Below are 24,274 nucleotides of genomic sequence, written 5' to 3'. Positions count from 1 at the left end.
CACTGGCTTTATGCGAGGTGTTGTGAGGAAAGCAATTTCCATAGAAACTGAGAGGCTGCCTGCCTAATATACCAGTATTAGTGGCTATAAGACTACACAGACTAGAATACCTCCACATAGTGAACAACTCTACCTACTTCTTCAGACAAAGAGTATTTTCTGTGAAACCTCAAGATCTTAATTATCTACATGATGGAGCTCAAGATTGTTGCTCTCCCTGGCTCCCTGGACTCGATAAGATGACAACATTTAACAGACCAGACCACTGTCTGTTGTCATAATGCAGCCACACTTTACAGGATCCATAATTCATTGACAAAATGCGTTCCCCCTCCTCGTACTACTTAATCAAAAGGAGGTTTTGGCTGGCCGGCACAGCATTGTCATTTATTGAAAAGGAAAAGGTCAGACAGATGCATCAACATTGCTCACGTCTGCTCTGCTCTGCTCTGTTCTGCAATCAGTGTCAACCATGCCACCATGTGTCCTAAGGGGCACAAGCTGGGAATATTGATATAGTATTATATTTAATTATATTATTAATATTGATGTTGTAGAGATGCAGTGTCTTGTTCCTGTAAGACTCAAAATCTCTCACAGTACATTGATGCCATTATTCTTATTTTATTCTAAAAACAAATTGAACAGCATAACCGGACTGTAAACTGTTTTAGCTATGACAACACAGAAATCCATTGTGAAATCAGATGGCCTCATATTGATGTACAGTTATAATGCAAACATGATTAATAAACTGAATCCACTTTTTTTATAGCCATGCTAAGCAATCATGGTGGGGGGAAAAGAAAAAAAAAAAAATATATATATATATATATATATATATATATATATATATATATATATATATATATATATGTTTTTCTTCTTATTTTTCCCCCACCATGATTGCTTAGCATGGCTATAGAAAAAAGTGTGTGTATATATATATATATATATATATATATATATATATATATATATATGAGAACAGGAACTCAAATTGAGGGGGAATGTTCACATAAAATGTTCACAATTAAGTCGATTTATCTTATGCACAAAACTATCCCCTTTCAATAATGCCAGAAACTTGCTCCAATTATTTATGTCCAGTGGTCATAAGGCAATCTATTAGCGTTGCTCTTTTAATGGGAGTTTCCTTTTTCAGTCTGACGGGTCATGATATTGATTGTGTCCAAGTGATAGACCCCATGAGACCCCCCTCCTTGTCGTATGAATCATCCTGAAATCTCCAGAAAGGTTCATCCGAACATAACCTAATTTCATCCACTATAAATATACCAGAAGCCATCATTTAATACAGTACAGTCATAATAACATCACAATAACAACAGCTTTCCAAAGAAACAGGTCTGAAAAAAACACCTGTTGATTGCTATTGCTCGATTTCATTGCAGACTCATATAATTGAAAAAATATCAGTGCCGTTATACAATATACATGCACAATATTTAGCAACTTTTCAAATAAACAAATCATATTTAGAATGTAGAGAATGGAAGCAGCATCATGTCATGCAATCACTGACATCATCTGATATCAACACGTCTTCTTACCTTTCATTTGTGTCAACTGGGAGTGAAATTATGTCTGTCTTTTGGATGCCCACTTTTCATGAAAGATGTCCTTTCCCTTCTATTTCTCTTCCCTCCTTTTTTTCTTGCCTCTACAGTATGTGGCGTAGAGGAAATGCCAGCTGTCACAGGTGGGCAGAGAAACTATTAATTAAATGGCTCTGGCTTTTCACAGAGGGACTAAACAAATCAAAGAAGGACAGTTGACAGGCAGCAACCGTGGCAGCAATTCAGATAGCACAGCAACATGTGGTTATAAAAAGTATCTCTCAGCTCAGTCGCTGTCCTCCCTCCTTGTGGCTGGAGTTAGAGGCTTTCGCTAACGGAGAGAGAGAGAGCGAGAGAGAGAGAGAGAGAAAGAGAGAGACAGACAGTCCTTTGCAACAGATTAGCATCCCTTTCCCCTACTACCTCTCCTCTTTGCATTTATAGCATCAGCACCATTACTCTCCTTCCCTGCAATCGATGATGCGAGACCCCATTTATGGATCCTTTTTGATAGCTGGGGGATCAGACTAGATAGATGAAATGCAGCACCAGGCATGGAGGACTAGTGTGGGGGGGGGGGGGGGGGCATAAAGCATGTCTCTCTTGCCTCCACCCAGGGCAGGCATCAACCTTCCCACTCACCATCACTGACAAGTGCTCTGTCTCTAGTTTATTGGAAAGCCTATAATGTTTTTATTCTAATGTGGGTAGTGGGAGTTTAGCTGTCTGCATTGTGGCCACTGTTAGTCTGATCCACCTATTATTTTTTTTCCACTGAGGAGGTAACCATGACAATCAATATAGAGTTCTACTGGCATCTTAAAAGACATTTTGGTTGGCATGAGGGAGGGGGTTGTGTGGGTGGAGGGTATTGGCTGAAGCTGCATCCGCTCCTCAATTAAATTAGCATAATGCTGGCCATAACCCCCCTCTCTCTTTCCTCTTTTAATCTGTCTGTCTGTGTGTGTGTGTGTGTGTGTGTGTGTGTGTGTGTGTGTGTGTGTGTGTGTGTGTGTGTGTGTGTGTGTGTGTGTGTGTGTGTGTGTGTGTGTGTGTGTGTGTGTGTGTGTGTGTGTGAGTGAGTGAGTGAGTGAGAGAGAGAGAGTGATGTGGACTGTCAGGTCCCTACCTGGCTGGGTCACTTTCATTAGGACCGATCAGGACATCCATAGTCTCTTCTCCTCCTACTCAAATTGTCTGGGTCCAGATGACGAATCAAAAAGAATAAACCATATCAAATTAGATAGAAATGACATATCATTTATAGCTGTGATATGTTAACGATTAACAAACAATAGTTTAAACTGACAAGTAAAAAATAGCCAACCTTGCTTATCTGATAAAGATTGTATTATTCCAATATAGTCTGTGGTATTGCTAATTTTAAACCACCTCCTACACAAACACATTTTGGGGTAAAACAAAGTTGATTGGAACTCAGAATTCCACTTCCGAGTTTCCATCGGAATGAGTGCAGCTGAGCTAGCTAGAGCCGGTGCGCTTCAGCGGTAGCTTCTTTGGCTTGGCAGGCAGCATCTCTTTCGACGCCCAGCTTGATTGCATCGTTTGTGTAGCTAAAACTTCGGAAACTTGGTCTAAAATAATATACATTAAAGGTTCATCATGGCTACTGACTCCTGGGCCCTTGCTGTCGATAAACAGGAAGCTACGACTGACTCAGTAAGTTTAAATGTATAGGCTAGCAAGTTTAGCTAGCTTGGTACAATTAGCTAGACAGCTATATTCTCAGCTTTACGAAAAGTATCTAACTTTATGCTGCTAGTTTGCGAGCCCAGCCAACTGCAACTGGGGCAATTTGTGGCCGAATTATTACTTTAGCATACCATGTGCTGGTGGTGTTCCACTTACTGACACACCTTTTGAAAGCACTGCCATTGTCTGTAGCTGTGTTTGTCATGGCTTTGTTGTTGGTAGAATTTGACACTTGCTTGCCAAGATTTTATGAGGGCAAGCTTTCATTCTGAGACGAGATATTTGCGTACAAATAAAACATTTTTTTTTTCTCTTACCAGTTCGGCTCCTTGGTGATAAGATCTCTACCTCGAGGTGGAGGTGATGCTGCACCTAATAAGGCAAAAAAGGGTAAAACCACTGATGCCAATCAAACATTTGCTCTTGATATTCTTCCATGTATTGTCCATTTCATTTTTGTGATAAAATTATGTGATGAGTTTGTTTTTCTGTCAGGTACCACAAAGCAAGTGGAGAATGGCACCAACGTAGAAGGAGAGGAAAAAGGTGTGAATTCTTAGCGTTTATTCTCATCTCCCTGTCATGTCTCCATTCAATTAGTGTCGTCGGACAGGTCATTCACCTGTCACTCTTGTCTTTTTAGAGGACAAAGCGGCCCAGTCATTGTTGAATAAGATGATCCACACCAGCCTTGTGAACACTACCAATCAAGTAGAGGTTCTTCAGAGGGATCCCAACTCTCCTCTTTACTCGGTCAAGACATTTGAAGAGCTGAGGCTGTAAGTGATATCTGATTTCAAATTCACCATTGCTTACACCTCACACGAAGCCTAGATTATACAGTGCATTTCAACCCGAGTTAGGATCTGCAACATTGTTGTTGTTTTTTTTTGTGTGGCATTGTGTGGTGTTGTTTGGTCAGCCTTTTTATTATACGTTGTCCTTTTCGTGGCCTCAATGCTTCTTTTTTTTTTTTGATCGTACATCCATCTCAGGAAAGATAAGCTGCTGAAGGGAGTGTATGACATGGGCTTCAACAGACCCTCTAAGATCCAGGAGAATGCCCTGCCCATGATGCTGGCAGAGCCGTGAGTACCCATTTATCAATAACAGAGGAAATAGCCTAGATATTCTGGACATACGAAGGTGTTGTTGTGATGTGTGTTCTGAGGTTACACATTTCATTTCCACTTTCAGTCAGATGTAGTCAAGCTAGTTGTTAACCATTGTCAATGTACACAGTAATATAGTTATTTGATTACATTTTTTATGTGAAATTAATGGAATCTACCTTCTTTTAGTCCCCCATTAATCTCTCTTCAGCGTGTATTATCCCTCTGGTTCCAGACCTCAGAACCTGATTGCCCAATCACAGTCCGGTACAGGTAAAACAGCTGCCTTCGTGCTGGCCATGCTCAGCCATGTCGACCCAACTAACAAATGGGCACAGGTGAGTGGCATCTCCATCTTCAGCAATGCTATGGTCCATTAGCATTAGTCAGGCTATGAGAGAGGTTAGACCTCAAGAGGTCAGGTAATCAGTAAGGTCAGAAAGAGTTTGCTCTTTAGGTGGATGTTTATGGGTTGTTTTATTAAGAGCACCTACAGATCAGAGTTACAGGAAATTGTCTTAGTTTAGAGAACATCTATCACAATGTGTTGCTTTTGTTGATTTTGTAGATGTTACTGAAACGTCTTATTTTGCCCCCTCAGTGTCTTTGCATTGCCCCAACGTACGAGCTAGCTTTGCAGACTGGTAAAGTCATTGAGCAGATGGGGAAATTCTATCCTGAGGTCAAATTGGCATATGCCATTCGTGGCAATAAATGTAAGTCTCAAAACATTCCTACTTTGTATTTATTTTGAATACAACCTGTAATGTTTGGGTGCCTAATTTCACTGGGGAAATGGTAGGCCTATGCTGTCACTGCCAGTGCTCTCACAAATTTCATGTCGAAAGCATAACTGTCAATGAAGAAAATGCCACACGTGTATTATAGAGTTGATGTTCTGTAAATATAAGATGCTGATGAAAAGCATCATTGTAACAATATCATTAACTGTCCTGTTTGTCTCTGGGTGTTGAGCAGTGGACCGAGGGGCGAAGCTTCAGGAGCAGATTGTCATCGGGACACCTGGCACGGTCTTGGACTGGTGCTCCAAACTGAAGATCATCAATCCCAAGAAGATCAGCGTCTTTGTCCTGGACGAGGCTGATGTCATGATCGCCACACAGGGTCACCAGGACCAGAGCATCCGGATCCAAAGGTGAGTTCTCCATATAGAAAGTTGTAAATGCACAGTACTCTCATCTAGCAGAACTTAAGTGATGCGAGACAAGTTCGTCTTGCAGGCCAGTAATCACGAGTGCTGCCATTTAACTTTGTTTACAGACACCTGTAAAAGGGCTCTTAATGACCGCTGATGATTTTCAGATGCTATTCGACTCATTAACAGCGTAACAGTCCAGTTATCTAAGGACATTTCTTTCCCCCATTCAGAATGTTGCCAAAGGAATGTCAGATGCTGCTGTTCTCTGCCACCTTTGAGGACTCTGTGTGGAAGTTTGCTGAGAGGGTTGTGCCAGACCCCAACATCATCAAGCTGAAACGTGAAGAGGAGACTCTGGACACCATCAAGCAGTATTACGTGCTTTGCAGCGACAAGGAGGAAAAGTTTACAGCACTCTGTAATATCTACGGCGCCATCACCATCGCCCAAGCTATGATCTTCTGTCACGTGAGTATCCTCAACTTATCCTAGGATTGAAGGAATTCTCTGAGGGATTTGATTTGATACGGTACATAAACTAATGAAGTAAATAAATAAAGTAGACTTCTTTGCCTCTAGACCCGAAGGACAGCTGGCTGGCTGGCTGCAGAGCTGACCAAGGAGGGCCATGTGGTGGCGCTGCTGAGTGGGGAGATGACTGTGGAACAGAGAGCGACCATCATCGAACGCTTCAGGGAGGGCAAGGAGAAAGTCCTGGTGACCACCAACGTATGCTCCAGAGGTATAAAGACTGTCATTGAAAGCTAGATTAATGGTACCATTTATCCCAAGTAGGAGGGTGAGGATGAGTGTTTAATTCATTTTTAATTATATATATCTTTTTTACATTGAATAGGCCTAAGGGCAGGCATGTTTTTTCTCTCTTTTTCTATTGATAGGCATTGATGTTGAGCAAGTTTCTGTGGTGATAAATTTTGACCTGCCCATGGACAAAGACGGAAACGCTGACAACGAGACATACCTTCACCGGATTGGTCGCACAGGACGTTTCGGCAAGAGGGGCCTTGCAGTCAATATGATTGACAGCAAACACAGCATGAACATTCTCAACCAAATCGAGGAACATTTCAGTACGTCACTCTGTTTCTAGAAGTCTTCACAAGGTTGCACATTTTGATCTATAAGACAATGTTCTAATAATTTCCTGTTTTTTTTTCCATAGATAAGAAGATCAACAAGCTTGACACTGATGATCTTGATGAAATCGAGAAAATCAGCAACTAGATGCTGCTAACCTTGATCACTTAATAATTTAATGCAACTATTTATGCAGTTTGGACTAACTCATTTGGGCTTTTGGACTTGTCACTTTAAGGATTTATTTGAATGTTTACATTAAATTACAGATGTTAGCCATGCCTTAAATGCAAAGCATTTTCAGGACAATAGTTCATACCAAAGAGAGGTCATGGCTAGGAGGGATGTCAAAAGTTGAATTTTTTTGTATTTTAGCGAACCCTAACCCTTTTCCTAACCTTAACCTAATTCTCATAACCTGCAATGAAAAGTAACATCTGACAAAGCAGGATACCTTCATTGATACAATTAGCATTATGGTTGGTGTTCAGTTGCTATATATATATATATTTTTTTTTATTGAGTGGTTGCACTAAACTAATATTTTACCCTCTAGATCTTGAAGTCTCTCTGAGGCATGTATAGGTAGCCATTGATTGTTAGCAATATACAATATATTGAATCAAACAAGACTTTGCAATTGTTAGAATGGGTGAAGTTTGCTGTGCTGATTGGTCTTAAAAACCCTTTTCTTATAGAATAATACTAGTGGAAGGTAATGTGATTTGAAGTTGAGCAAATGGGAAGTAGTACCCCAACTGGAGAAATGTCCATTCCTTATTAATGAGAAGGCAGGCAACTCATGATCAGTCTAGACTAACAATCCTCAAGTGATATAAAGCATTTCAGGATCACAACACTAAATACATTCTTGATTGTTTAGATGTGTGCCTCACAATAATCCAAAGATTCCATTGTAGTAATACTGCAAGTATTGGAGCAGTTGCTCCCTCTATTTTATTTTTTTCCCCAATAGGTTCTGAAATCTCTATTGCGGGAGGTTGTTTCAGTGGAAACAAGTTTTGTTCAGTCACATTCAAGCTTATTCTGTCACCTGACAGAAGTTGGTCACTTTTACCAAGTAAAATAATATTGTATGGAATATACCTAAATTGTTAGGAATAAATATTAGATCTATCTCAAGAGGAAAAGCTTTATTGAGCAAAACACCATTGAATTGTTTTATTTTCTACCTACAGTGAATATGATTTATATTTGGACTGCTTGAACTAAACAGAGTTTAGAGTTTACCTTGGCTATGAAAGCTAAAATAGCCTCTGCTGAATCTCTTCTCTTATACTTTCTGCACTTTTTTTGGTTTTGTCATTTCTAAATGGTGGATGTAATAAAGATTACTTACCTAAAGTATGTCTGTCTGGGCTTATTCTGTGGCACAGTGGCTGTGAGAAAAGGCTAGTTTTTTTTTGTACCTTAAATGCAAAACACACCTTCCTAAGCTCCTCTTTACAATGGAAACAAGCACTCTTTCCTCTAAAAACATATGGCTTCATTGTTAATATAATATATAGGCCTACTTGTCATAACTTTAATGTTTGTTATACTGTGTCATCCATCTTGAGTTCAGGCAGAGTCCATATCCTCCTGAAAGATGCACAGTACTGATCTATTTAAGATGCCACATTGGGCCAAAGTCATGTTCAGGTCTGTGAATGTCCTTCGGAGGGGTCTATCCACAACACTCTTAACGTAGCCATCCACGATCTCAATATAACTATGCTCATATCTGGCCTCATACCTGGCCTCTGCACTGGCAAGCACCGTCAGTAGGGTGTCTGTGGGTAGGAAGTGGTACTCAAACCTCCTACCACACGGAGCCCGGATGGCAAGGAGTAAGCTCAAAGGATCAGGACTGCCAGGGGAGAATAATGGTGGGCTTTCTGCCTCTGGGGTTGTGGCCATCACGCTGAGGTTGGGAGTGGGGCAGACCTTGCAAAGCACCTCTGACACGTTGCCTATCTCCGGGTTGCTCCGGGATTCTGCTCGGGTCCTCACTGAGGACAGCTGATGCTCCCCGTGCCCTTGCCGAGCCTGGACAATGAGGCTGTCGGACAGACTGAGCTTGGATGTCTTCTCCTCCATGCCCCTCAAAGAGACACCCTCCTCTGACATCTTCTTCTCAATAGAGGGGAGGGGCTTGTATTTGTTCCAAGGGAAGGGAAGAGAGGGTACCTTGGGAACAGTATCTAGGTAGTCTGGGTCTTGTTTCACGCTCAGCTGGCTGCTCTGCCTGAAGAGGGATTGAGAGCGGGAGCGGAGGCAACGATCTGACCTGTCGTAGCCCATTGAAGGAGGCTTCGGGATCAGTGGTGTGTTGTGGAAGCTGTCAGCCACATCCATGTTTGGCGTGTGACTCAGGTTGGGTCGACTACGCCCTTTCGAGGACTTTGGCCTAGTCAAATGCATTCTCCACAGCAGTCGAATGTTTTAGATGTGACTCAACTCTAAAAGATGGGAGATAAGAGAGAACTGAAATATAAATGTAATAGCTATTCTGTGACATTCTCTGTCTCATCATAGTCACACTGTGAATGGCATTCTTGCTGAGAGCCTTTGGGTGTGCAGGCTTTTGTTACATCCCCGCTGAAAGTTCTGTTACTGTCTGCTCATCAGGGTTGGCTCAAAAGTCTTCATGCCCAGTAGCTGTTAACCCTTTTTGAGAGCACTGGCCAGCTTGAAAGATTACTAATCTTGACATGCCAATGACAGAAAATGTCTTCCATTTGATTTCCTTGTTGACCATTTAACGTTACCAAATTAACGTTAGGTAACTAAGCTGTACGATCCAAGTAGGTGACAAAGAGGGGACATACTTGTCACTAGAATTACAGATAGTGCACGATAAGAATACTAACAAGCATATGCAGCATACCTTGCATTTCAGCTGATAGATCAGTCTCTTTTTTGCTTGTCAACACTCGAGGGAAGTTTTCAAGCTTTTTCAGCAGGCAGCGTAACTCAAGTTACCGATACAGCTATGGTTACCTTGACAACGCTGCTAGCCTCACACAGCAACAAAGCTGCCCCCTGGTGCTAGTCAAGGAGCGTGCAGCATCAGTCGTATCTTATCCATTTCTAATCACACTGCTCCAGACTAGGGTTGCAAGATTTCAGGAACTTTCAATAAATTCCCTGGTTCTCGTAAATCCTGAGCAGACGATCCTGATTCCGTATTTCCTGTTTATTCCCTCCTGATTCAGGGAATCCTCCAACCGAGACTTTGGAAATACCAGATAATTTATTGAAAGTTCCTGTAATTTTGGAACTGTACTCCAGACAGAGATGTTTTGCATTATGCAAATTGTATTTGAAACATTGCACCAGATTTAACGCTAATATCCATCTTCATTCTTAGGTTATATAACACCATGACACAATTATGAAGATACATAAATCATTGCAGAAATAGAACAAAGACAGTCTAGACTTATCAGGTGTCCATGTTTAATTTATAATGTCATTCAGAGTCAACAGAAAAAATGCAAAACTGTAAGATTAAGTGGTACATATTTTAAACAATAAACAAGGCAACAGTAAACATGTCATCCACCAGGAATGATGCAGCCCCCCTGGGCCAATCAGTGTAAATAACAGACTTATAAGGCAAAACCAGAGGAGGCTCCTCAGTGGATGAACAGGAGGACCATCCTCCTCAGTGAATTTCAGAAAAATGTAAATTGTAAAACATTTAAAAAGTTATCATTTTTAGATTAAACTATACTAAATATAATCACATCACCAAATAATTGATTAAAACATTATTTTGCAAAGGTCTACAGTAGCCTCAACAGTACTCTGTAGGATAGTACCGTGGTGTAGCCGGGGGACAGCTAGCTTCCGTGCTCCTCGGGGTACATTGACTTCAGTACAAAACCTAGGAGGCTCATGGTTCTCATCCCCTTCCATAGATTTACACAGTAATTATGACAACTCCCAGAGGACGTCCACCAGCCTATCAGAGCTCTTGCAGCATGAACTGACATGTTGTCCACCCAATCAAAGGATCAGAGAATTAATCTAGTACTGAAAGCATAAGCTACAGCTAGCTAGCACTGCAGTGTATACAATGGGGTGAGTAATTAACTCAAAGAGAGAGAAAGACAATAGTTGGAACAGTTTTGATCAAATTAAGGGGAAGCAGGAGAGAAACAGAGATTGTTATTTTTCCCCACTTTCAGAATCACTTACTTAGCTAGCAAATGCAGCAGGCTAGTTTAGCCTACTGAAACACCCTGCTCAAACAGAGTGATGCTATGTTAGCTAGCTGGCTATGACTTTCCAACCTAACACTGGAACTCCTCCAAGTTGTTTTTATTATTTTTTCTCCAAGGTAAGCTTTTGGTATTACTAATTTATTGCCATCGGGGCCTCGTTGACGTAACTGCTCACTGACCGTACAGTGTAGCGTTACTGCCTGACTCTAGCGGGTTTACTAACGCATTAGTTCTATTATCTATGCAGACTATGACATTACTTCAGCTAATATGGTGACAATGATGTAGGCTGTGTGTAGCGGTTTGGCTTGGAAAGGTTTTTTTCCGCCTGGTCACATACAGCTGATGTGTTGTGCATTGAAGTCCACAACAAAGAGAAGAGGTGAGAGGAGGAGATGCGAGAAGGAATACAACGTGGCTGTTATGAAAGTGAAGTGTTTACACATTATCAGGGGTGTATTCATTCAGCCAATTCTGTTGAAAAACGTTTCTTAAATGGAAGCAAATGGAACAAACAGGGATAAACATACCTGAGTTTGTCCAATAGAAACTCGTTTGCAACTGTTGGACTAATAATAACACCCTATGTCTCTCGACCTGTGTGCACCTACTTTGTAAACTTTCATTCATAGGCTAGGTTGTAGCAACCTCATGATGGTATAGGGACAATTTGAGTATCATGTAGTAGTCTAAACCTATCGCTGTTACATTGAACTAGGTGAATGGAATATTAATTAGTCATCCAATATGCTGTAATAGAAATAAGGCCATGCTCATGAAAAACATTTGTACTCCCTCATCTTAAACGGCACTGACCGCCACTGGGAAAGACTCATCATTCACCCAAATTTCCTCAAATCAGCCAGTGGCACTGATAGTGGTGCACGATTCAGAAGTTTGTTCACCTGTTTACGTACCTACCCACAATTGCTAATAACCCATCTGCAACCACTGGCTATGTGTGTTAAAGTGAAAATCTGAGGCCCGCACCCGACCCTAAGCAGCAAATATAGTAGGCTACAGAGACCGCAGAATGCGTTTTTGACAGGAGGTGGAGGATTTTTTTGCGTGCCTAATTATTTTTTATTTTTTTGAATTTTACCCCTTTTTCTCCCCAATTTCGTGGTATCCAATTGTTGTAGTAGCTACTATCTTGTCTCATCGCTACAACTCCCGTTCGGGACTTTAGTTGACAACGGTAAAGTTCTCCCTGTCATCTCTGCTTCTTTCACAGAGCAAAGACATTTAGGGACCGGGGAGAAAATGCAAGAACAAAGAAAATGGGAAAGATTTACTGTGCAGAATGTCCAAATGACATCAGTTTAACCAGTTGTAAGGAAATAGAAAGCTGTGAAAACAACCCAACATGTTTCTGATAAGATTTCCATTCGACTTAGTATTTCAACCACATAAAATATACATCCATCAGCTTTTATGATGCTGATAAAGATGGCACCTCTACAGACTTCACATTTGCATTCTCTCAAGATGCTGAACTAAACCAATCATATTTCTCCACTCCTGTTCCCGAGTCAAAGTGTACACTTGGTGTATCAGTTTACTTCAAGAAATGCTTCATTCTGCAGGGGTTAATATAAAGACTACGTGAAAGGTTATAGACCTACAGTCAGTCTCAGGTTTTCAGTTTCCATTTAACCCATTTGAACAATGGGCTGCAGTTCCTTTGTCACACGCCATCTGGATAATCAGTGTAATTTTGTAAATGCCTGATTTCTATGGCAAGACGCATCATTCCACAAAATTGCTGTCGATTTGTCAAAATTGGGCCAGTGCGGTCCGAGATATCACGTGTGACGAACGAACGTACTAACGGACAGAGACAGATCCACCGTCCCCTCCCCAATTTCATTGTGGGGGGACAATTAAGGACATGTATATCTTTAGATTAGACAAGACCGACATACAACCTAAAAATATGCTATTGCATTTGCAATGAAATCATACTCTTCCCGTAATACAAAACCTACTTTGAGCGCTAAAAACTGTGCATGCTTAAACAAATTAAGGAGAGACTGAAATGCAAAGAGATGTGTTGCACAAAAACAGCACTGAATGCCATTGAAATCCCATTTCACAATTCTAATGAAAAATAAATATATGGGTAATGCTGCCTTATTACATAATAATGTAATGTACATATAGTAAATACACCCATCTCTATACACCAGAAATTGTCACCAAGAAACAATAAAGAGCAGCACGGCTTGCCAGCATTGATGTGCTGGTTGGACTACGAGGCCTACAGTAGCCTGGTGGTCTCCAATCTATTTATGCTGTCTTGCCAACTCTAATAAACAATTCCATTGGAGTTGGCAAGATGACACACACAGATCTGGGACCACCAGGCAACTACTACTACAGTACTTCCTGCCTACTAGGGCAAGTCCAATATATTGTTCTGGGCATAGAGGTCCTCTGTCACTTGGTACACCTCAGAGATGAGCGGCAGGGCATCCCCTAGCATGGCCACTACCTGCTCTGGGGTACCTACATTCATCACATCAAAGAACGTAGCACGCCCTGGGAGAGCCCAGAAAGCTGTACCGGCAGCTTTGCGGATGATCCATGCATGGTGTTGGGAGAGGGACTCATTATAGGCCTCAGAGCACATGACAGAGGTCTTGCTTTCCTCAGTGCTGGTGCGCAGCCGTTCGAGAAAGAGCTCCAGCCAGCGCAGGGCACGGTGCAGCCTCAGAAGGGTGCGGCAGCCGGACTCGGGGAAGCTGCCTCTCTTAGTCAGGTCCACCAGTTGGTTGTCCAGTTCGTATTTGACCATAGACTGGACGGTGACGTAGTGGGCCCCATTCTCACCGTTCAGATGGTTGATCAGGATTTGGATCTTGTTGACAGCATCCTTGGCGATGAAGGAGAACACACTCCCCAGGCTGTTCATGAATCTGGATACAAAGGACAATAAACACATTTAATACAACACAAGTTTTTTTTATTGGAAGAGTCTTCAAATATTTCATTATACTAAATGGCTCTATATATTTTTTTATTTGACCTTTATTTAACCAGGTAGGCAAGTTGAGAACAAGTTCTCATTTACAATTGCAACCTGGCCAAGATAAAGCAAAGCAGTTTGACAGGTACAACAACACAGAGTTACACATGGAGTAAAACAAACATACAGTCAATAATACAGTAGAAAAATAAGTCTATATACAATGTGAGCAAATGAGGTGAGATAAGGGAGGTAAAGGCAAAAAAGGCCATGGTGGCGTAGTAAATACAATGTAGCAAGTAAAAAAATAAATAAACACAAATTCGTAGATTTGCATTGGAAGAATGTGCAAAGTAGAGATAGAAATAATGGGGTGCAAAGGACAAAATAAATCAATACAGTAGGGGGAGTAATAGTTGTTTGGGCTAAATTATAGATGGGCTATGTACAGGTGCAGTAATCTGTGAGCTGCTCTGACAGCTGGTGCTTAAAGCTAGTGAGGGGGATAAGTGTTTCCAGTTTCAGAGATTTTTTCAGTTCGTTCCAGCAGAGAACTGGAAGGAGAGGCGGCCAAAGTAAGAATTGGTTTTGGGAGTGACCAGAGAGATATACCTGCTGGAGCGCGTGCTACAGGTGGGTGCTGCTATGGTGACCAGCGAGGTGAGATAAGGGGGGACTTCACCTAGCAGGGTCTTGTAGATGACCTGGAGCCACTGGGTTTGGCGACAAGTATGAAGCGAGGGCCAGCCAACGAGAGCGTACAGGTCGCAGTGGTGGGTAGTATATGGGGCTTTGGTGACAAAACAGATGGCACTGTGATAGACTGCATCCAATTTATTGAGTAGGGTATTGGAGGCTATTTTGTAAATGACGTCGCCGAAGTCGAGGATCGGTAGGATGGTCAGTTTTACAAGGGTATGTTTGGCAGCATGAGTGAAGGAGGCTTTGTTGCGAAATATTAAGCCAATTCTAGATTTAACTTTGGATTGGAGATGTTTGATGTGAGTCTGGAAGGACTAACCAGTCTAACCAGACACCTAGGTATTTGTAGTTGTCCACATATTCTAAGTCAGAACCATCCAGAGTAGTGATGTTGGACGGGCGGGCAGGTGCAGGCAGCGATTGGTTGAAGAGCATGCACATAGTTTTACTTGTATTTAAGAGCAATTGGAGGCCACGGAAGGAGAGTTGTATGGCATTGAAGCTCATCTGGAGGGTTGTTAACACAGAGTCCAAAGAATGGCCAGAAGTATACAGAATGGTGTCATCTGCGTAGAGGTGGATCAGAGACTCACCAGCAGCAAGAGCAACATCATTGATGTATACAGAGAAGAGTCGGTCCAAAAATTGAACCCTGTGGTACCCCCATAGAAACTGCCAGAGGCCCGGACAACAGGCCCTCCGACTTGACACACTGAACTCTATCAGAGAAGTAGTTGGTGAACCAGGCGAGGCAATCATTTGAGAAACCAAGGCTATCGAGTCTGCCGATGAGGATGTGGTGATTGACAGAGTCGAAAGCCTTGGCCAGGTCAATGAATACGGCTGCACAGTATTGTTTCTTATCTATGGCGGTTAAGATATCGTTTAGGACCTTGAGCGTGGCTGAGGTGCACCCATGACCAGCTCTGAAACCAGATTGCATAGCATAGAAGGTATGGTGGGATTCGAAATGGTCGGTAATCTGTTTGTTGACTTGGCTTTCGAGGACCTTAGAAAGGCAGGGTAGGATAGATATAGGTCTGTAGCAGTTTTGGTCAAGAGTGTCCCCCCCTTTGAAGAGGGGGATGACCGCAGCTGCTTTCCAATCTTTGGGAATCTCAGACACGAAAGAGAGGTTGAACAGGCTAGTAAATAGGGGTTGCAACAATTTCGGCAGATCATTTTTAGAAAGAAAGGGTCCAGATTGTCTAGCCCGGCTGATTTGTAGGTGTCCAGATTGTTCAGCTCTTTCAGAACATTAGCTGACTGGATTTGGGAGAAGGCTTGGGTGAGTTGCTGTGGGGGGTGCAGTGCTGTTGACCGGGGTAGGGGTAGTCAGGTGGAAAGCATGGCCAGCCGTAGTAAAATGCTTATTGAAATTCTCAATTATAGTGGATTTATCAGTGGTGACAGTGTTTCCTATCCTCATATTGAGACAACCAGAATAATTTCAGGGGTTGACATCAAGGAACCATTAAGATCAGTACTGGGATGTTGTATTTGTGTTGCTATCAGTAAATAAAAAAAATCTCAGTGCAGGCTCAACTTGCCCGGGTTGGCTGACATCACAAAAATGATGCGTGCACATTGATGTGGCATGCGTTCTTATGATTCTGAATGGTCAGATAGCAAGCATCAATGACAAAAAGCTGCCATGTGGGAAATCGTAGATGGCTCATTTCAGCTCGTAGCTTATTATTGATACCATGTCTTGTTTTGACTGATGTCATGTATATGCCAATATGGCTCAAATTTGCTAGCCAGCTAACCAACAACTGTAAAGATATATTTGAGAAACAACTGCTCATTGTCAAAATGTGTGTTTTCAATAAACATTTGGAGACTAAATACAGTTTACATGTTATCAAGTCTACGCCAACCCCGTCTGTTACAACCAACCTGTCTACAAATACCATACATTGTCTGTCTTTCACTTAAACAATGGTGAGGGTCCAGAGAGATCAGTTTTAGGCTAATGGAATTTTGTCTTTTTAAAAATTAACATGCACAATGGTGCAATCTCAGAGCAGGCTCAACTTGTGCGACTACTCCCTTCACTTGCCCCAGGCAATAGGGCAACACTTAAAGCTAGAGTCCTTAGTTGCTACATCCATTTTTTTGTAAATATATAATTAATTTACGATATATACCCATTGATTCTTGAAGAATATAACGTATAAATGCCTCCTGAGCTTTAGTTCAACTGTTGTACGCCATCAGAACCTAAACATGAGCTAGTTGTAATTTATTTGTAAACAATGTAAACAAACACTGTAGCTATAGGCCCAAAACATAGTTCAAACTATAATTTTGATATCAGGGATGGTCAGTCCTTGCATAAATAGCTCTTTCTACGAATTTGATTGTGGTAACATTTCTCCAGGCCAATCTCTCAGCTTTTTATCAAAACAAAGGTGGGGTAACGCTTTGTTATTGTTTCAACTAAATATTCCAACTTTAATGTTAATCCCTGTAATGTACATAGCAGATTTGTTTTTAGTACATATAACTAGATTATGTGCACTCAATGATTTGCCAGCTGTTTGTTTAATGTTAGCCCAGGGCTACCTAGTTAGCTAAGAATCTAGGCTAGCATAGATTTAAACGACTTACCTTACAAGACCAAGCCATCCTGCTACATAATGTTCGAGGAATACTTCTTTGTTTTCAGATAGGCATGACTTAAAGGTGTCAAGAACCTCTTGTAAAGTGAATTTCGGGTCCTCTACTGCTACAGAATCGGCCATGGCTACACGGAAGTACTATACGTCGAAAAATGATATGAATGAGTGCAGCAATTCTACAATATTGTTTACTTGCTAATACAGATCTTCATATGAATGTTTTATATTCAACCTGTGGGCATCCTTAATAACCTGTTATTATTAGAATTGCTAACAAATTAACTGCATTCTGATAATATCGTACTTGCGAACTCTGTCGTCCCACGGAAGTAACGTTACTAGCTAGGTTTCCACTAGCTTCTAGCAACAAAGTCAGATTCCACAGCCAAAAAATGCAATAAAAAAACAAAGTATACGGTTAGCAGTGTGTTTAGGGTTAGGATTAAAATCACATTTAAAAAAGAGAAATTGTAATAATTTGCGGGGTTTATGAAGCTATTGAAGACTAAAACACTGCGAACGGCCCTGCGCAGGTCCGAAGTTCGTGAGTACTACAGTGCAGTTGCACATCCTCGTCAATTGGTGTCGATAATGATGGGTAAAGCGCGTTGGAACAAACAGTATAAACACAGATAAGCTAATGAGACCATCTTTGGTGTAAGGGCCACTGCTAGCTAGCAACAACACACGCTGCTAACCCATCTTTCTAAAACAAAACTGCTTTGCAGCCATCTAGCGAGCTAAATACTTTTTTTGCAGGGAAAGCTTTGTCCATCATAATTTAGCCGCTAGGGTTAACTACTAGCTGGCAAATCAGTCTACATTAGCTAGCTAGTCAGCTACTTTTCGACCCATTCTAGTTTGAACACCCAGCCAGGATGCCTAAGATAAGTGACACCACTGGGTAAATCGAAAATTCTTCAAAATACAGAAATGTAGCTAACTACGAACTTTGGAGCACGTTGTTTACCGCTAGATTAGCTAACTCTCCTATAGCCTGTGATTCCACCAGCGTTTCTAAGCCGTCTTTGATTTCACACTCATTCGAAAGAGACATCTGCTACAACACAGATAATATTTTATATTGACCAGATACTCTAGTGGCCGCTCTCTACTTCTTAGCTGAGGTTTAACAGCGGTTGGCATCCAATAAAATGTTGCATTACCGCCACCTGCTAGACTGGAGTACAACTCCCTTATACTTTGAATGAAAAAATAAGTAAATACCCTACCATCTAACACTACTCACAAAAAAATACAAAATTACACCACCCTACTACACTATTTAAATATATTTAGTCCTACCTCAGGCCAACAACCTGAAAGGATGGGACCACCAATTAACACACCCTGTAAGTCTTCTGATGTGAAGTCTCACATGACCAAATACCTCTCGGCAGCTCCCACCACAACCTCAATGTTCTACGACTAATGTTCCATCCTTGCATTACAGTTGATAACCATTGCTATAAATGCTAAAAATCCAATCTTACTGAAACATACACCACCGTTCAAAAGTTTGGGGTCACTTAGAAATGTCCTTGTTTTTGAAAGAAAAGCAAATTTTGTCCATCAAAATAACATCAAATTGATCAGAAATAGAGTGTATACATTGTTAATGTTGTAAATTACTATTGTAGCTGGAAACAGCTGATTTTTTAATGGAATATCTACATTTTTAGTTATTCTTTATTTAACCAGGTAAGCTAGTTGAGAACAAGTTCTCATTTACAACTGCCACCTGGCCAAGATAAAGCAAAGCAGTGCGACACAAACAACACAAAGTTACACATGGAATAAACAAGCGTACACAACACAATAGAAAAAAGAAAGTCTATATACAGTGTGTGCAAATGGCTTGAGGAGGTAAGGCAATAAATAGGCCATAGTAGCGAAGTAATTACAATTTAGCAAATGAACACTGGGGTGATAGATGAGCAGATGGTGATGTGCAAGTAGAAATACTGGTGTGCAAAAGAACAGAAAAGTAAATAAAAACAATATGGGGATGAGGTAGGTAGATTGGGTGGGCTATTTACAGATGGGCAATGTACAGCTGCAGCGATCGGTTAGTGCTCAGATAGCTGATGTTTAAAGTTAGTGAGGGAAATATAAGTCTCCAGCTTCAGCAATTTTTGCAATTCGTTCCAGTCATTGGCAGCAGAGAACTGGAAGGAAAGGCTGGCTTTGGGGATGACCAGTGAGATATACCTGCTAGAGCGCGTGCTACAGGGCGGTGTTGTTATCATGACCAGTGAGCTGAGATAAGGCGGAGCTTTACCTAGCATAGATTTATAGATGACCTGGAGCCAGTGGGTGGAGCCAGTGGCGACGAATATGTAGCGAGGGCCAGTCGACTAGAGCATACAGGTCACAGTGGTGGGTGGTATAAGGGGCTTTGGTGACAAAAAAGATGGCATTGTGATAGATTGCATCCAGTTTCCTGAGTAGAGTATTGGAAGCTATTTTGTAAATGACATCGCTGAAGTCAAGGATCGATAGGATAGTCAGTTTTACGAGGGTATGTTTGGCGGCGTGAGTGAAGGAGGCTTTGTTTGCGAAATAGGAAGCCGATTCTAGATTTAATTTTGGATTGGAGATGTTTAATATGAGTCTGGAAGGAGAGTTTACAGTCTAGCCAGACACCTAGGTATTTGTAGTTGTCCACATATTCTAAGTCAGAGCCGTCCAGGTTAATGGTGCTAGTCAGGTGGGCATACAGAGGTCCATTATCAGCAACCATCACTCCTTTGTTCCAATGGCACATTGTGTTAGCTAATCCAAGTTTATAATTTTAAAAGGCTAATTGATCATTAGAAAACCCTTTACAATTATGTTATCATAGCTGAAAACTGTTGTCCTGATTAAAGAAGCAATAAAACTGGCCTTCTTTAGACTAGTTGAGTATCTGGAGCATCAGCATTTGTGGGTTCGATTACATGCTCAAAATGGCCAGAAACAAAGACCTTTCTTCTGAAACTCATCAGTCTATTCTTGTGCTGAGGAATGAAGTCTATTCCATGCGAGAAATAAGAAAGAAGGCTTTCTACCATTCTATTTTAACAAACCATCTCCCTTTTTTCTGCCATTTTTAACAGACTCATACTCCCCCTCTCTCTCTTAGACCTCCATTCCTCCTCCGTAATCCAAGTATACTTCTCCTTATGATTATACTGCACTTCTGACATACATATTGTTATTGTCTTCTCGAGGGACGCCATTTAACAGTCTGTCACAATCAGCTCGAACCCCTCGGGATGTGGCGCTCAACACTGCATCACGCTTGATGTTATTCTTTATCAAAAGCTACCGCAACACTTTTCCATTTCAAAGCGCGCTCTTCCATCCACCGTCTCGCTTCATGCAGTCCCAGAGGCCGCTCTAACAATGGAAATACATTTCTTCAAAAACAGATCAGGTGGGACCATTCTAGTCGACGAGAGGCGTGTCCTACTTATATCGGTACACTCCTAACAACCGAATCGTTACAAAAGTTATATTCGAGCAAATAAGCCATTCCATATTTTTTTAAACTAAATTAGACACTTGTTATGGGTGTAAGATGGCACGAACAAGACTGGTTACTGTCATCAATAACTCTGTAGAAAGGCCCATGGAGTTGGTGGAATAATCCTTTAATTCATTGCCATTTACTCAGCTGGGCCAGGGGCGCTTTAATTAGGTCAGGTGGAAATGGCCGACAGATCTCAACTCCATAAAAGGAGGAAATTGCCATCGCCTGATCTCGTTGCCTTCTCTTCCTTAATTCCATCTGATCCAGAAGTTCTGTGCGTCCATTAATCCACGTAAGTCCACCGACTCTGTTACCTTCATCTGAACTATCTGCTGCGATCCGGAGATGGGCCATCAGTTATTGTTTATAGTTATTACCGCGGACCGCGGCTTGGAGCGCACGCTTCAAACATTGTGTAATGTGAATTGTCAATGATCACGGCCCTACGGATCCTCATAGGCCAATTATGCAATCGATATAGTTCATATGTATTGAAATTAAATATATGTACACGAAGACAATTGAAAGAGTGAAATGAGAAACGTCATTGTTTGCTAACTGATAATGGGGATTATAGATTGAATAACCATTCACTGCTTGTGTTTCATGATTTATGATAAATAGTTACGAGCCTAAATGACTCACGGATGATTACTATTGACTTCTTAATGAACTGGACTGTTGAACTCCCTAAATTATGGTAATAATGAATGATATGATTTTGATCTTTGATTTTGAATTTGATTGGATACATTTTTTTTTACTACTCAGTAAATATACAACTTTATGGTTAAAGGAGTTCCTGCCTCAGTCTCATCCAGTCCTGACACGTGACCACCTGTTCACTTTCACTGTCATTCATCCTACCTGTCCAGCTACCCACACAGATTCCACTAATCTTTCAGACTCTTGTCTCGTCATTTAACATCCAAACAACTCTCATTGAGCTCCATACAAAAACTTGGTGTGCGGAAAAAAACGCAACCTGCTGGAGAAGACCAATTGTGGATCCAGTTACACCATGCCAGCAGTGTCTTTTCGCAAAAGAGTACTTTGCATAATCTATATATGTGTGCAACAAAAGTTCAATATACACCTTTTCTTCAGAAATGTAGTGAAGTAAAAGTAGTCAATAATAAATACCCCCCCAAAAAACGAGTACTTTAAAATATTTTTTTTACTTAAGTACCGACAGTGTTATTGCATTTTGTTACACCAGAAGTACATCCATTTCCAATTGAATGTTGCAGAGGCAGTTGCAGCACGTCTTGTGTGGTGCACAGATTGGCTGTATTGAACATATGCATAGATGGCTTGACAGAAATGGTAGCAGAAGGTGAATGTGTAACTTTTCTTGCACACATACAGATGCTGTGTACCACTTTCCGCAAAAACACTGTCGGTGTGATCGAGGCGTGAAGCTTGAAGCCTCTTCCTCTCTGGCTAGAGCTCGCTAGCTTTGGTCCTTACGCATGCATTGGATGCACATGCAGTTTACATTCCTTTCGCCTTGATCACACCTACAGTGTCTTGCGCAAAATGGTACGCAGCATTATCTGGATAAGTGCAACAGAAGTTCAACATTCAAGTGCAGGTTTTCGCATACATTCAACAAATCCAACGTATGCACCACACAGAACGCAATGCACCTGCCTCTGCAATGCAATGCTGCAAGGCAAATGCACCGTTCCATTGGAAATGAATGTACCTCTGGTGTACTAAAATGCAATAACTGTTAATTTTGGTTCGTAGTGCAGATTATCCGATGCATGTGCTCTGGGCTTTCAAGCTTAAAGGTCAGTAGCCATCACGTTTAAGAAATCAGTAACATTATGGATGAGATGTTTGTACCTTGTCCATCTGCCCCTACTCAGGTGCTGGACAAGATGTTGGCCGCGGCTGCATCCTTGTCTCGATTGGGGGAAAAAATATTATGCTTGATTGTGGGATGCACATGGGTTTCAATGATGTAAGTAGCTGCATGATTCTCAATGTCACTGTCCCATTGTGTAATTCAGATAATCTTTTGGTCCATATGATGTGCCATTGTTGTCTTTCCAGAGACGATTCCCAGATTTCTACATAACACAAGGACAGCATGATAATGCACGGTCGCATGCACGGCTCCATGTAGCAAAGATGTGTACACAATTCCTCGAAGCTGAAAATGTCCCAGTTCTTCCATGGCCCGCATACTCACCAGACATGTCACCCATTAAGCATGTTTGGGATGCTCTGGATCGATGTGTACGACAGCGTGTTCCAGTTCCCGGCAATATCCAGCAACTTCGCATAGCCGTTGAAGAGGAGTCGGATGACATTCCACAGGACACAATCAACAGCCTAATCAACTCTGTTTAAAGGAGATGTCACACTGCATGAGGCAAATGGTGATCACACCAGAAACTGTCTGGTTTTCTGATCCATTGACCTTTTTTCTAAGGTAACTTTGACCAACAGATTCATATCGCTATTCCCAGTCATGTGAAATCCATAAATTAATTTAATTCAATTGACTGATTTCCTTACGTGAACTGTAACTCAGTTAAATCGTTTTGGTTCAGTATAGATTTATTCGCCACACTGGGTTTTGCAGCTGCAAAAACACACATACAATTCACACAAGCATATATTTATACCTTCCAATGTGGCGGAGTCACCTTGTATTTCTAGGATAAACAATCAGTCTCTGTTGGTAGGCAAGAACTGAGTCTGTTCCTCCTATTGGTGTTATCGTGGGCCAACCTGAGTCCAGAACCTTCATGGGCAGGGATGTGTGTATGAGAATACCTCAGTTTGAGTATTGTTGGGATGGACACCTCTAGCCCCCCTCTGAGGTTTCTTCTCCAACTTTGTCCTCACCTCCACGTCTCTCTTTGCCCTAGTTCCACAGAAAATCGCCTGACCTTACCAGGAACTGAGAGTCGACTTTGGCTCTTCATCTACTTCCTTTAGAAATATGAATATAAAAGGAGTTCACTCACTGCTTTAGAATGTAGTGAAATACTGGTAAATTCAAGAGGGTGCTAATAAATGAATGTCTAAACGTAGTTTTCATTGCCCTATGTCATTATGAATCACATTCAACTAGTCATTAGATTCTTCTCTACCATTTTATAACCTTAATATGCTTGTACTTAAGAGTGTTGAGTGAAATAAGAACCTAAGTTTGTTGTGACCGTTGGTAGTTTAAACTGCCCTGCTCTTGGTTGTATCTCTTCCATTTTCGGCATTGGGAGGTAGTAACATTATGAGGCGTTTCCACAGTTTGGACCAATCAACTAGACCGATTGTCTTCGGGGAGGGTAGATATGGAAATTCATTCTGTTTAGCTTTATAAATCAATTACATAGACCCAATTTGTTTTGTATTCTGCAGATTTAATTTAGAAAAACCCAATGTTATCACACAGGAACCTGCAGCCACTAGTTAGCTTGTCAGTTGCTTTTTGAAGTTAGCACTGTTCTGGCCGCAGAGCAGTATCAGAGTTCCATTAAGCAGCGACCACTTTGACCACGGTCATATTGACATTCTATTCACTCTAACCATGCTAAATTCTCTGAGTAAATATT

At 41.4% G+C, this 24,274-nt stretch overlaps 4 protein-coding genes and 1 long non-coding RNA gene across 6 annotated transcripts in view; 2 read left to right on the top strand and 3 right to left on the bottom strand.

Moving 5' to 3' along the window:
* LOC110491065 (von Willebrand factor A domain-containing protein 5B1-like) overlaps window positions 1–2,019 on the bottom strand; it is a 47,611-nt gene extending 45,592 nt beyond the window's left edge. The window contains exon 1 of the mRNA XM_036946982.1: window positions 1,575–2,019. The gene's annotated coding sequence lies outside the window, so the exon portion shown is untranslated. The remainder of the gene's footprint in view (window positions 1–1,574) is intronic.
* Window positions 2,020–3,007: 988 nt separating this feature from the next.
* Window positions 3,008–8,027, top strand: LOC110492074 (ATP-dependent RNA helicase DDX19A). Of its 2 annotated transcripts, none has more exons than XM_021566073.2 (12): window positions 3,008–3,260; window positions 3,614–3,683; window positions 3,789–3,839; window positions 3,937–4,072; window positions 4,289–4,381; window positions 4,617–4,743; window positions 5,007–5,121; window positions 5,384–5,561; window positions 5,795–6,032; window positions 6,144–6,306; window positions 6,464–6,655; window positions 6,748–8,027. In XM_021566073.2, the coding sequence occupies exons 1-12, from the start codon at window positions 3,204–3,206 to the stop codon at window positions 6,807–6,809; spliced, it is 1,482 nt and encodes a 493-aa protein (XP_021421748.1). In that variant the 5' UTR covers window positions 3,008–3,203; the 3' UTR covers window positions 6,810–8,027. The 2 variants fall into 2 exon arrangements, with proteins under 2 accessions (XP_021421748.1, XP_021421749.1); XM_021566074.2 differs by having other exon boundaries at window positions 3,012–3,260; window positions 4,641–4,743.
* A 70-nt stretch (window positions 8,028–8,097) lies between these two features.
* Window positions 8,098–9,637, bottom strand: ubxn10 (UBX domain protein 10). Its single transcript, XM_036946981.1, has one exon. The coding sequence runs from the start codon at window positions 9,084–9,086 to the stop codon at window positions 8,244–8,246; it is 843 nt and encodes a 280-aa protein (XP_036802876.1). The 5' UTR covers window positions 9,087–9,637; the 3' UTR covers window positions 8,098–8,243.
* A 465-nt stretch (window positions 9,638–10,102) lies between these two features.
* LOC110492073 (ceramide-1-phosphate transfer protein) lies at window positions 10,103–18,283 on the bottom strand. Its single transcript, XM_021566072.2, has 3 exons — window positions 17,493–18,283; window positions 17,178–17,326; window positions 10,103–13,812 (listed from the first exon to the last, which is right to left on the bottom strand). Exons 2-3 carry the CDS (start codon window positions 17,309–17,311, stop codon window positions 13,290–13,292), a joined length of 657 nt encoding a protein of 218 aa, XP_021421747.1. The 5' UTR covers window positions 17,312–17,326; window positions 17,493–18,283; the 3' UTR covers window positions 10,103–13,289.
* LOC118939539 lies at window positions 16,758–23,747 on the top strand. Its single transcript, XR_005036525.1, has 3 exons — window positions 16,758–16,978; window positions 22,577–22,671; window positions 22,764–23,747. It is a non-coding gene; the product is annotated as an uncharacterized LOC118939539 (long non-coding RNA).
* The last annotated feature ends 527 nt before the right edge of the window (window positions 23,748–24,274 follow it).

Source organism: Oncorhynchus mykiss, chromosome 16, assembly GCF_013265735.2.
Source record: "Oncorhynchus mykiss isolate Arlee chromosome 16, USDA_OmykA_1.1, whole genome shotgun sequence".
Lineage (NCBI taxonomy): Eukaryota > Metazoa > Chordata > Actinopteri > Salmoniformes > Salmonidae > Oncorhynchus > Oncorhynchus mykiss.
The sequence above is the reverse complement of the archived record's forward strand: the minus strand, read 5'-3'. Positions and strand labels throughout refer to the sequence as shown.